General features: G+C 45.8%; 1 protein-coding gene across 4 annotated transcripts in view; it reads right to left on the reverse strand.

The window, feature by feature from the left end:
• The window catches only part of Dip2a (disco interacting protein 2 homolog A), an 83431-nt gene that overhangs the window by 31987 nt on the left and 38594 nt on the right, over positions 1–12850 (reverse strand). For all 4 annotated transcript variants that reach the window (XM_031346593.1, XM_031346592.1, XM_031346591.1 and 1 more), the window contains 9 exons: positions 11776–11895; positions 9790–9987; positions 7507–7598; positions 4740–4850; positions 3483–3606; positions 3109–3218; positions 2630–2732; positions 1239–1303; positions 1010–1103 (listed from right to left, as the gene is read on the reverse strand). In XM_031346593.1, coding sequence (XP_031202453.1) covers positions 1010–1103; positions 1239–1303; positions 2630–2732; positions 3109–3218; positions 3483–3606; positions 4740–4850; positions 7507–7598; positions 9790–9987; positions 11776–11895 — 1017 coding nt within the window. The remainder of the gene's footprint in view (positions 1–1009; positions 1104–1238; positions 1304–2629; positions 2733–3108; positions 3219–3482; positions 3607–4739; positions 4851–7506; positions 7599–9789; positions 9988–11775; positions 11896–12850) is intronic.

The raw sequence follows: 12850 nt of genomic DNA on the forward strand, positions 1-12850 counted from the left end.
TGTACCACGTGTGTGCCTGGTGCCCTTGGTATGTGTACATGTACCACGTGTGTGCCTGGTGTCCTTGGAGACCAGAAGAAGACACAGGGTGCCCTGGAACTGTGAGCCACCAAGTGAGTGCTAGGACTTGAACCCGAGTCCTCTGGAAGAGCGAGCGATGCTCTCAACACCAGGGCTGCACCTCCAATCCCCGGAACTTTCTTTACTCTTTGAACATTGCCTGTTTTCTCTTAGATGCTTGCTGCTCCTCCCCAGGTGCTGACCCTCATTTTGTGCTGCCTCATTACCAGAACCGTCACTCTGCCGGGCTCTGGCAGCCTCCGGGTCATAAAGTGAAATGAACTGGGATTTGAATGCATGTATAGAGCCCAGTGAATCTCACTGCCTTCAACCAGGCTTTTTCTTCCTCCATAAAAACAAATGCAAGACATTCTGTAATATGAATGCTGATCTGGGAGATGCTGGCAAAGTATAAATGTCACCAGCACTCATTGGTACAGTAAGTTACTCTTAGTAGCTGCTGAGCTCTATTAGACAGGGACAACAGGATGCTGGAGCTGTGAGGTCACATGAGCAGGTTTCCTGTTTGGTGCGGTGAGATACCTCAACTACTGGGAGTTAGGAACAGCGGACAGGCCTCACAGGTGGCCTACCTCATCCATCCATCCTGCCTGTCAGACGGTATTGTTTGAGCAAGAGCCTTGTTACAGCTTCAAAAGCTCTGACTACAAATTCAAACCATCTCAAATAATATCAGGAATACTCATGTGAAACTGAAGGAAACTTCAAAAGTACAAAATTAGGAGTGCTTGAGTTATGCTGCTGCAGGTAGCTGTCCAGGCCCTGAGAAGATCTGGACCAGCATGACATACAGAGACATCCCCAGATAGCTCTCCAACCCACAGCGGCAGTTCTGTATGCTGTTTTCATATTTTCTTAATTACTAAACATCCGGTTTTAGAGAATTCATTAAAGAAAGACAAAGCGAGTGAGGGCAGTCCTCTGCTACCTTTATAGGAACACACTTTCTGTATCCAGGAGAGTGGGTTGACCTTCATCAGGGCATACGGGATGCTGATGACGTGCATCCTATTCATGACACTCTGCAAAAAAGAAATGGACTAGATCAGAGGAAGGCAGGCTGAAACTCTGCTGAACAAGCTCACCAACCAACAAGCCGGAGGATCAGTACTTCACGGGTTTGGCTCCCACCCCAGTCACTAGCAAACAACACTCACTGTTAAGACTCCATGCCACAAACCAGCATCCCTTTTGAAGTCCAGCACATTCGTTAATGTTTCAGCTGAAAGCGGACACAGAAAGTTAAAACTGATGAACAGCTCCTTATTAAGCTCTGCACACGTCCAGCGCGGTCCCAAGCTGAGTACGTCACCAGCACACCAGAGTTTCAGGAAACAGAGACGACACTTCCAAACCATGCACAGGTTAACACAGAGCTAAGTATCTGCTCGGATGACTGGAAACACACAGTTCTAGACTGGGGCAGAGAACCATGCCGACCTTCAATTCAAAAGCACAAGGAACACTACAGAAAGGTCACTGCAAGGCTGCACCGTCTTGACGGCCGCCTCTCAGAAGCAGGAGGCAGGATGGCAAACTGCCATGGACACTCTTATTTCTCAGCTTCCCACCCAGACTCCCCCACTTGTCACACCCACAGCCCACAGTCTTGCATCGTACTTGTACAAAGCAGTGACATGCACGCCAGGGATACTGTAGCACTCTGAATGACAATCTCCTTGTCCCTGTTAGCTGAAGAGCCAAACTAAAGGTGACATAATTAAATGATTGCATGAGATCAAAAGACCTCATAGGACTTTGTTTTATAGAACTAACTTTAAAAAAATCATTAAAGTCCTTGGAAATACTTGAAAATCTCCATGAAGCCTTCATCACTATACCCACAAGCTAACCCTTGAGATTAAGCATCGTATTATATATATAAATATGCCACTCAATTTTACTTTCTCATTTGGCTCAGCTCTAGTTCGCAATGTAAGAAAACCACCACGCATCCAATTTTAGTACTTAAAATAATATATTTCCTATTGATCTCATAAATATATACAATTACTATCTATCAACATAAGATAATATTCATTTAAAATATTAACAGTAAACGGGGGCTCTACTTTAACAAAGGTAATCTAAGATCATAAAGATTATACTTAAGCATTTACATGCATGACTGCTCAAGCCACAAATACATTTACTGCGAATGAAAACGTTAGCGGGGAAGGATGCTCCAGGATGACTGTTCTCTCCATTTTATAATGCACACTGCACTGCCCTTCTGCACACCAGCAACAGATCCAGCCATTGTGCATAAACAAATCACTGGTGCACAAATCTCACACTCCATCAAACCAGTGTTAGTATGACTTTCTTGAAACTGTCCTAGGTGGGGCAGCCCGGGCTCTGTAGAGGAAGACCTTTTCCCCCAAGTCCTGCATGAGCCGAGACCTTCTCCCAAGGATATCGGTAGACAGTGGCATCCGCTGCCTGGTGCAGCTGCATTAAAAGTTAATGCACCATGCACAGCAACAGGTGCGGCCATGTTCGTCAGATGCAGGCAGCAAGAGCTGCAATCCGGAACGCATGGCCTTACCTTCCGTGTAGCCACACGCCTGGGTCAGGGCCTGACACTGCGCCAGCAGGGATGAGTGGGATACGGTGACCCCTACCGTGCTGCCCTCTTTGCTGGTTTTATACTGTAAAATTTCAAGGAAGAAAAACAACAATGTATACTTCTGTGACAACAGCAGACAAGGGGGCTGAAGACTCTAAAGCAGCAGCAGCTGGTGTCGTCTCTCCCCGAGCCTTTACTGTGGCTCTCAGGGGACCTGGATAGTGCTAGATGACAGCAGTGCACACATCTGCATCTTAACTGCTTGCGTCCTAGGAAGGACAGCCATGGATGAGCTAGGTCGGAGTAAATCCTGACATGAGACATATATGACACTATATATCTGGGGTAGAGGTAAACATTAGAAGAGCACTTAGCCTAAAAAGGTATTAGTTGTCTTTTTATAAAACCCAGGCCAAGCCTGTGAGGATGTGTCTGTGCACTACTGAGAATGTCCTTACTTCAATGTAGGCGGTCCTGGACCCTGTGTCCTGGGCCAGCGGGTACCAGTCCTTTGGAGGCTTGGTCAGATGCTTCCCATCAATCACCAGCCAGGCGAGGGGGGGCCAACCTGTGACAGCACAGGGGATAAGTCATGAAAGGCGGTCAGAAGGCTGTGCCCCACGCGTGTGGTACAGACCAGCATGCCCTCAGCAGCCCCAGGGAGCTGTGGGAGACAAGTGTTGGGTTTGTATCTTTTTACTCAGACAGAGGAGCATGGAGCATAACATGTGCACGGAATCAGACAAAAGCCCGGACAAGTATGTGTTCTGCTAAAGACCCAGCATAAAGGCGTAGCTAGAGAACAGCCAGAACTGTGACCTGGGAGCCTCACCTTTGAAAGTGGCCACCTCTCCTGTTGGTGCCTTGGGCAGGCCCTTCTGACAAGCATCTGTGGTCAGGGCCAGGGTCACCCCACAGCTGCCCAAAAGAAACCCAACCTGCTGGCTGCCCGCATCCTGCAGAAGACAAAGAAACGGTGGTGGAGGCTGAGCGCTTGTGGGAGAGAAGCGCTTGTGGGAGGGAGGCCACACCCCAGCCCCTGGAGTCCAGGCCTTGTGTGATTCTTTCACTCTTCATAAACCTTCTAAAACAACTCAGTCTTATTATTGGCAGGATATTCTATTTTCATGAAAATAAGACAAGTATTTGGCTTCTTTATTCACAGTGAAACATAAAGGTCTGGATAGTGGGCTAATTAATTTACTGCACATTTCATTTCTTACAAATGAAACTTGAATACATTTTAATGAACTCTAGACATAATCGTTTTCACTGAGTCCTGTCTGGAACCGACAAGTGACTCTGGAGGTCTGGACTCGTCACAGCCATCACTGTGCACAGAAATGTTTGCCCCCCTTCCTACCTCCCCCTCAGATCCTCTCTTTGTATGTCCCTCAGCAGTGTCCATCACATAAGCTTAACAAACCTAGAGTGTGTTCTCTCAGAATCGCTGTACCCGAATGCACAGTCAGCCCAGTAGACCCCTCGAGATGTACTGGTCTTATTTGCGAATTTGACTTCTGAGACTCTTGAGCATTTGTTATTCACAATGCTCATGCTAACGACTACATGAACACAGAAGTAAGACATAAGAAAAGCCTAAGACACATGGGTATACTGTCCAGATAGTTTTCAATGCTCAGACTACCGATATTCACATCCAAAGTGAGACAGCCATCTAGAGCAACCAAGCCCCTCACATTAACAACTGATGGATGACAAACCTGCCTGCCCTGTAACTGAACAGGAGATACATGAGAATGTCTATCCCGTTTATTTGATGTTATAATTAATCCAATAAATAAAACCCTAAATAGCTTGCTGAGTCCAGTTCTGTTCATTGGAAGACAACGCACTCACGATTTCTTTTGGGAAACTCGGGCAGATGCTAGGACACCTCTGCCCCACTGGGGTGCAGCCGTGTCTGCAGACAAACCCATGGAGCTCTCTGGAAGGTCCTGGGAGGCCTGTTTGAGGTTTGCCTCCTTCAGGCACCTGTTTGCGCCCTTGTGAAAAGGGCACTAATCACACCGCACCTAAGAAGAGACGCAGAGGGTGCCCAGGCCCAGACCTGACCCATATCAGTTACCTTTCTCGTTAATGGTACTTCTATAGGGACAGGGACCAGCTCCGCCAGGAGACACCCGTAGAATGCCACCATGAACATGACAGGGTCACTATTTGGAAACACGAGTGCCACCTGCAAGTGAAAACAACAATGAAAACTGTGAGATCGCAGAAATGATGGAGGCTTTTTGTCTTTTAGAGTTTCTATTAATTAAAGATGAGTGGTTTGTTTTTTATTATTTTTCAGATTTAGTTGAGAAAAATCTAGTTTTGTTAAATCTAATGTTGGAATTCATTCTTGTTTCTCAAATTTCCTTGTTTAACTTTGAATAAACAGTTATAGCTGCAGCCTTCACTGCACATGGAACAAAACAGTCCAAGGTGGTAGGCTAAGGCCTTCTGATGCACGCAGACTGAGAGCCAGACCTATCACCATCCACACTGACTGTCGCTATCAATGAAGAGTCCCATCATCTGGCTTGGTAGCCAGTGCCTTAGCACACACTAAGCCATCTTGCTGGCCTGATTTGTATATTTTGAAACACATATTTCCCTGCATTTTATTTTTAAATATATTTAGATGTCTATTTTATTCCCTATAGTCATATGGATATTTATTTGAGTCTGCCATTATCCCAACTATCATTTAAAAACTAGTATCTGGCTAAATTCATAAAACCACCTATGGGATAAAATTTTATAAGACCCAAATATAGTAGCTGATCTTGTAATCGTAAGCAATGAGCCAGAACAATACTGAGAGCCTCTGAGAAGGCAAACAGTGGCTTAGCTTAACCCTCAACTTCTAAGACAAAATTTAAGCTACATCTATTTATCTTCATTCTGTATCTCAGGCTTACAAGTTACATATCTAACAAGTTTATTGTAAAGAAAACCCTCTCCTTCTGATGATGATTAAATAGTGGTTGCCTCAGCTACAACTCTGAGACAAGACAACAGGTACAGAAGCGGTGTTTCCAGAGAACATTATGCAGAGTCTATTTATGCACTTTGTAAGGTACATTATCCCAGGAGCGTGGCTCCTCCTGTAGATTGATAGCTCAGTCAGTAGGAGCTGGTTCAACTCTTCGTGCAGATTCTCTTGCAAGTCTTTTGAAGTCTCTGTCTCTCTGTGAATGCTTTTCAAAATAAATAAATAGATGGCTGGATGGGGGCAGGGCTTGGGAGATGCCTTCATTGGTAAAGAGTGTGCCATGTAAGCAGGAGGAGCTGCACTTGATCACCAGAACCCACATTTTAAAAAGCCAGGTATGTTGTGTGCCTGTAATTGTAGCAGTAGAGGGTGGAGAAACTGGATCCCAGGGGCTCCATGCCAGTCAGCCTAGCCTACTTAGCAAGCTCCCTCCCAAGGGAGGGAGGGAGGGAGGGAAGGAGGGAGGAAGGTGCCCTGTGTCCTCTAATGCACATGCACACATACTCTGCCAGGTCTTGAACCTCTTTGGAAACAGAAGTGCAGTCTAAAATGTCAGACTCCAGCTGGATTGATGAGCCACTCCTCCAGTCTCCCTGCTGAGAAGTCGCAAAGTCGCTGTGATGGCTGGTTCTGTGTACACGGTATTCTCTATTTGGACCCTAAAATCTTTTGAGATGTTTGTCCCCGAGGTACACAGTTGTGCTGCGCGCTCTGGCGTGGGTCTGCACACCCCTCAGCATGCACACTGTCCCAGCACTTCATCCGGCTCCTGCCACAGTCAAGTGGCCCTGCTTTCTGATCGGCATCTTTTCTGGACTCACATCCGTCAGGCGCTGGGTCTTGAGTGAGTCTATAAATGCTATCTGTTTCTCTCTCTGTTCTTTCTGTGTATGCTTTGCTTGATCTCCTGCTCCCACCTCTCCTGTCTTCCCCCACCCCTCTCCTTCTGTCATTTGCTAAAAGACTTTTTTTTTTAATGTGAGGAAGGTTTTGCCTGCAGGTATGGCTATGTGTATCACATTCCTGCAGAGCACACTGGACCCCCTGGAAAGAGTTACCAACTGGAGTTACATGTGGGTGCTGGGAGCCAGACCCAGGTCCTCTGGAAGAGTGACTGCTCTTTACTACCAAGCTATCATCTCTCAAGCCCCTCATTTTTGGTTTCTGCAGGCAGAGCATCAGTTTGTAACCCAGGCCAGCCTGGAGTACCAGGTCTTCTGCCTGGTTAGTACCAGGACTGCAGGCATGCCCCAGGCCCGCTCACTCTCCACTTCCTGGTCTAAGTAGGATCCTTTTCCCCATTTATGAAGCATTTTAACTTCAGACCTCAAGGGACATCAATGTTTAGAACCTTCTTTCTGCACCTGGTTTTTCTACAGGCCCCTTTCCTTTCTCCCTCCCGCCCTTCCCTTTCCTTTGTTTCACCAGAAGCTTCTCATGGGCGGAGTCTCGTGAAGGTGTAAAGCAGGAAAGGCGCCCTTGGAATTCTGGTTATCTTGTCCATCGGACACTGTAGGACACCTGTCCCCAGGATGCTCTCACCCTCTCCTCTCTCCTTCCCCCTGGCCGCCTGGAACAGTTCAGCACCCCAGAGCTTGCTACAATGACGGACACCCTCCACCCCAACTGCATACGATGACCCACATTAGCCACAGGTGCCTAGCTGCTGGGTCCCATCTTAATTCTTACTTAGCACGAAGCTGTTTTCCTATTAAGTAGCTTTCAGCTGCTAACTTTAAGCCTCTTGTGTTAACAGTGTAACTCTAAGAAACCCCTAGGACATCAATTTCAATACAATATATTTTAAGGTCTCGATTTTGACTCGCTCCAGCCAGGTCGCACGCTAGCTACTCACTCTGTCTCCAGGGTTAAGCAGCGGCTCACTCTTATTAGTCAGCTTATTAAGTAGAGTATAAGCTAATTTTAAACTCCGACTCCAGAGTTTGCCTAAAACAAAACACAAGTAATAAGCAATGTTAAGTTGTGAAAAACTACTAGTTAACATTTAACGCAGTGAGTGCGTAGCCTGTAATAGACCTTTTCTCTATTGGTAGATTCCGTTTCCAACTGTGAACTATTTAGTGCGATTCTGCCAGGAACACCACAGCTTCCTCTCGAAAAACAACCTAAATCTATTTTTATTTGCATAAATAAGAGTTTATTACAAAAATCAGTCAGCAAAAAGGCCATACTATGTTGTTGTATGCGTGCATATGTACACACATGTAGAGTATGTATACACACACATAGAGCATGTATAATTTTCAAGGAGCACGACCATACATCACACTGCTTTTTCCAACTAACACTGCATTGTAGATGTTGTCTTACGATTTTAAACGCTCACTAATGACATCATTTGAGTGGTGTGCATTCAAGAGCTGAGTTACATCTCCCACAATTTACCTGGGAGACTGGACAACACCAGAATGGGACGACTGCTCAGGCCATGTTGCCTCTCATGGCGAGAGATGGCCATGCTCACACCCAGCCTTGGTAAGTTCTCTAAAGTAAAAAGCTTCTCTGAGAAAGAAACAGACAAAAGAGAAGAGAAGGGTGCAGGTATGTCTGAGTGGGAAGTAAGTGAGTGGGAGGCAGGAGTAAGCATGGGTAGAAATCAAGAGTTCATCGCTAACACCCACATCAGCTTCACTGTGTCGGCTTCATTATATCACAGGAGGAACACGGACGTTTGGCTCCTTAAACACTGTGGTTCTTACGGTGCAGCCTGGGAGGGTAGGGTGTTCTCTTTCTCAATGAATGCTCATGTGTAAACAGGATGAGTGCAGGTGCTGTACTCGCAGGTGTTAGCTGTGAGAGCCGAGAGACCAGTAAGAAAAAGATTAAACCCAGCACATGGCTTTAGCCTGCTTTAGAATATCAGTTCTGGGTGTTAGAACGTCCGCATTTCTCAGCAGAATCCACCTATCTGTCGGGAACGGCACTCCGTGACCGAGTCAGTTTTACCCCAGCCATACAGACTCTGGGACTATCAGTACAATATGCCATGTTGCTGGGACAAGATGAAAAATGAGACGAGAATCTCCAAAGGTGGATGAAAATTAAATTATTCACAATTTTAAGATGACTACAAAAGATTTGAGTCCTTACACTGGGCGTGGAAGGAAACAAAATTCCTTAACATGATAAAGGTGCCATGACACCCAGCAGGAAGTATCTGGGTGATGCCACGTGCTGAAGGCCTTCCTCCAAAGCAGAGGCAAGGCCAAACACGTTGGCCAGAGCAAGGCAGTGGAGGTAAAATAACTGGAAATAAAACTGGTGTTTGTGGATGCTATGTTTATGTACTTCATGAATCTTTTACAAGTGAATTTAGTAAGGCTACCAGATTTATCAACATGTAAATTCCACTCAGCATAAAAGCTATAGTGCTATTCATATATTTAAGACTTCGGTGTCACGAGAAACATAAGAGACTCTCCACAGAAAGTTATACACCACGGGCTAGCAAAAAGGCTCAGTGGGTCAAAGCACTTGTCACTAAATCTGACAACCCAAGTTCAGTTCCTAAAACCCACATGGTAGAAAGAAAGCAACGACTTCCACAAGTAGTCCTCTGACCTCTGTGTGAATGCCACAATAAGCATGTGCACACCTGTGCACCCATGTATCACACGTTAAAAAAGAAAAGAACTATTAATACATCATTGACAACAATGCCTCATAAATGCCAAGGTGTTTAATCGCAAACAGACTGAAAGCAGTGTCCATCAAAATCTCAGATACAGAGATGCCCAACAAGCTACTTCTAAAACAGACCCTGAGATACACGGAGTGCAAACGGCTAAGATACCCTTGGTGACAAGAGAAGATGCTCTAACGTGTCAAAACTTGTCATATAAAGCAATGACATCAAGAGTGTTGTGGTCATGCTATGTGTAGTGCACACGTTTAATCCCAGCACTCCAGAGCAGAGGCGGGTAGATCACTGTGAGTTCAAGGCCGGCCAGAGCGACATAGTATGACCCTGATCAAAAACAGAGACAAACAAAAACGAAGTCTGCCATGTGGGTGGATTTTCCTGCTTTGCGGTATGCACCAAGCATCATGTGTGCTGTGGCGCACAGAGAACAGTGTAAGGTAGATAAGAGGCATGATGCTTTCTGCTGATACTTGCCATAGGTCAGGGTGCAGGTGGCTTTCCCTGCTGTGTCCAAGGCAGTCAGACAGGGGGCTTTAGGCTGTGTTGTGCCCCAGAGCTGCAGTGCAGCCAACAGAGACAGTGGCCCGGAAGTCCCCACTGACAGCGGCTCTCCCTTCAGCACAGCCATCTGATCCCCCTCGGGCTTGGGCTGGTTCGGATCTGGTTGCTGAACTATAAAGCAACGAGACACGTCAGCGTACTGTGTACACATCCTCTTGCTAACAACTGTACTTTATGATTTCACTTTGTAGCCAAAATTATAAAATACTTATAATAAATAATCTGCCTAGAGTCACGGGCACATTACCAAAGGGATTACAGTAAGATCAGTTACAGACAAGAATTTTGAGACAAAATACTTCCCCGTTCTGTTACCCACACCTCATGTAAAGGTGACCCCGGGCCATTTGTACCTTCCTCCCTTGAGGGTGCTCTCTGACCTGGTGGTCCTCCAGAGCTCCAAAGCAGGGGCAGGAAGGCTTTAGAGTCTGAGAAACTGGTCCTAGAGACCAGCTCACTTAAGACCAATTGGGCAGAACCACCTCTGCACTTGGGCATCAAAGCCACCAGCAGTGGGGGCCAGCGAGGCCACCAAATGGTTAAGAACACTATTGCTCTTAAGCCTCAGAGTCTACTAACTCCAGTTACTTTTCTGACCCCCACAGCTATCAATCACACAAACGGTACATATACATCTATGTAGACAAAGCCCTCCCACATTAAATGATTAATAATTAAATAAACACACTGGCATCGTTTGGGAGGACAACACAGAAGTCTGTTTCTAGGGGTTACGCATCAGCTCTGCCACCATGTCTAACAACATTGCTCTCTAGGCTGCAGGCCCAGCTGAATGGGAGAGTACTCAGGTACAAGTGTGAGGTCCAGGGTTCGATTTCCAAGCCTACATAGGTGGGAGGAAGACTTTCCTTCCCAACAGCTCTGATGTAAACAGAAAAAGACAACTCACTGGCTGAGCATGGTGGCAGCCATCTGCAATCCCAGCTCTGAAAAAGCTCGGGGAGGAAGGCTGTAACTTTAAAGCCAGCCACTGCCCCCAAAAGGCTGACATCTTGCTTTAAGAAACATACATACTGTGAGCTCTGAACCTAAAAAGCACTGTCTCATTAGATAGAACAACCAGGTTCTGAAAAAGAGACCTCATGTTCAGGTGTAGACGAGATGCCTGTGCTGGCAACACTACACGGAGGCAAGGCAGTGAAGATTGGTTCTGTGGTGCCTGTTGCCTACACACACACACACACACACACACACACACACACACACACACACACGCACACGCACACACATGCACACATACACATATGCACACGCACATACACATATGCACACATACATGCACACACATGCATATGCACATACATTCATCCATATACACATGTACACACACATACATGCATGCATGTATGTACACATGAACACACACATGCCAGCACTGGCTTCTTTCTGTGCTCTACAAGCTTTCTCTTACTCTTCCTAATTTTCTTAAAAAAAAAAAAAAAAGTCTGCATTCTTTCTTTTCTAAATACATACTCATTTATAAATGAGAGGCTAACATTTATAAAAGAAGCCAAAATGCTTAATGAGTTAAAAAGCAAATGCTTTAAAGCCATGGGATGACAAGTAGCTTGGACTTAAATATTTAAATTAAGATTTATATAATCTAAAACAAAACATCGGAAGTATTTTTATGAGGCGCTAACCACCAGACCGGACGCAGAGAGAAGCTGAGTCACCGTACTATGAGCCGTGCGTTTCCTACCTGCCCATGCACAGGAAGCGGTCAGTGTCGCTCTGCACTCACCACTGCACACAGTGCCCAGTGTTTTACTGTGTCACCGCAGGTAGCGACTCATAGGAAATGAACATTTGCCTGTCTTCAGACTTTGTGGCCACAATATTCATGAAAGCATGCAAGACCAAGTCAGGGAACTGTACCTTCCAGTAACTCTTCAAAATCATCCACAAAAAACTCCTTCAGAGGAGGGCGCTTTGGCCTCTTCAGCGTATTCAGCAGCTGCTGGATTTTGGAGGACACTCTGCTGTTCACAGGCACACCTGTCAAGGGGAGAGCAGAGAAGGACTGTGTCATGCCATGGCCACTGGAGCCCACAGCTGTGAGGTCTGATGACCAGCTAGCCCGGGGACCTACAGACCCAGCCGGGTGCTGGTCCTCTCAGTTTTTAGACTGTGATGATCCATTTGACAAGCATTTACTGGATCTCTCTTAGGAAACAGGATGTGCTTTGAGCTAACCTTTACAAAGTAATCCCGAAATCCTGTGGGGAGGAGGGTAACTCCACGGCTCTTTCAGAGCACGTCAAACTCATTGCGTGGTCTTATCAGAATGTAATCTATGAATACTCGAGAGATGGTTCAATGGTTAGGACACTGACTGTTCTACCAGAGGACTTGACTTCAAATCCCATCATATATGGCAACTTAAAACCATATATAATTCCAGGAGGATCCAATACCCTCTTCTAGCCACTGTGGGCATGGTGTGTACATGGTGCACAGATGTTACATGCAACAACCAATATACATTAAAAAAAAAAAGTAGCCGGGCGGTGGTGGCGCATGCCTTTAATCCCAGCACTTGGGAGGCAGAGACAGGTGGATTTCTGAGTTCGAGGCCAGCCTGGGCTACAGAGTGAGTTCCAGGACAGCCAGGGCTACACAGAGAAACCCTGTCTCGAAAATAAAAAAAAAAAAAAAAAAAAAAAAAAAAAAAAAAAAAAAAGTAAAATCTCAAAAATTATTTTTAAACAAGAATCTAAGGTGCTTTTGCTGCTCTTCTGCAGAGGATACATATGTCTGACAGCGGCAGACACCGGAGCCAGTGGTGGGAACCTGAAGCTCTGTCAGGCAGACGCCCACACAACACCACCACCAATGATGTCTACTGTGGCAGAAAGTCTTCCTTAATGTGAGGTTTATGCCAACATGTGAGGAATTCAATGCAATTAATTTACAGTATTTTAGTTCAGTATAACCTAGGCGTGGTAACACA

Source organism: Mastomys coucha, unplaced genomic scaffold, assembly GCF_008632895.1.
Source record: "Mastomys coucha isolate ucsf_1 unplaced genomic scaffold, UCSF_Mcou_1 pScaffold3, whole genome shotgun sequence".
Lineage (NCBI taxonomy): Eukaryota > Metazoa > Chordata > Mammalia > Rodentia > Muridae > Mastomys > Mastomys coucha.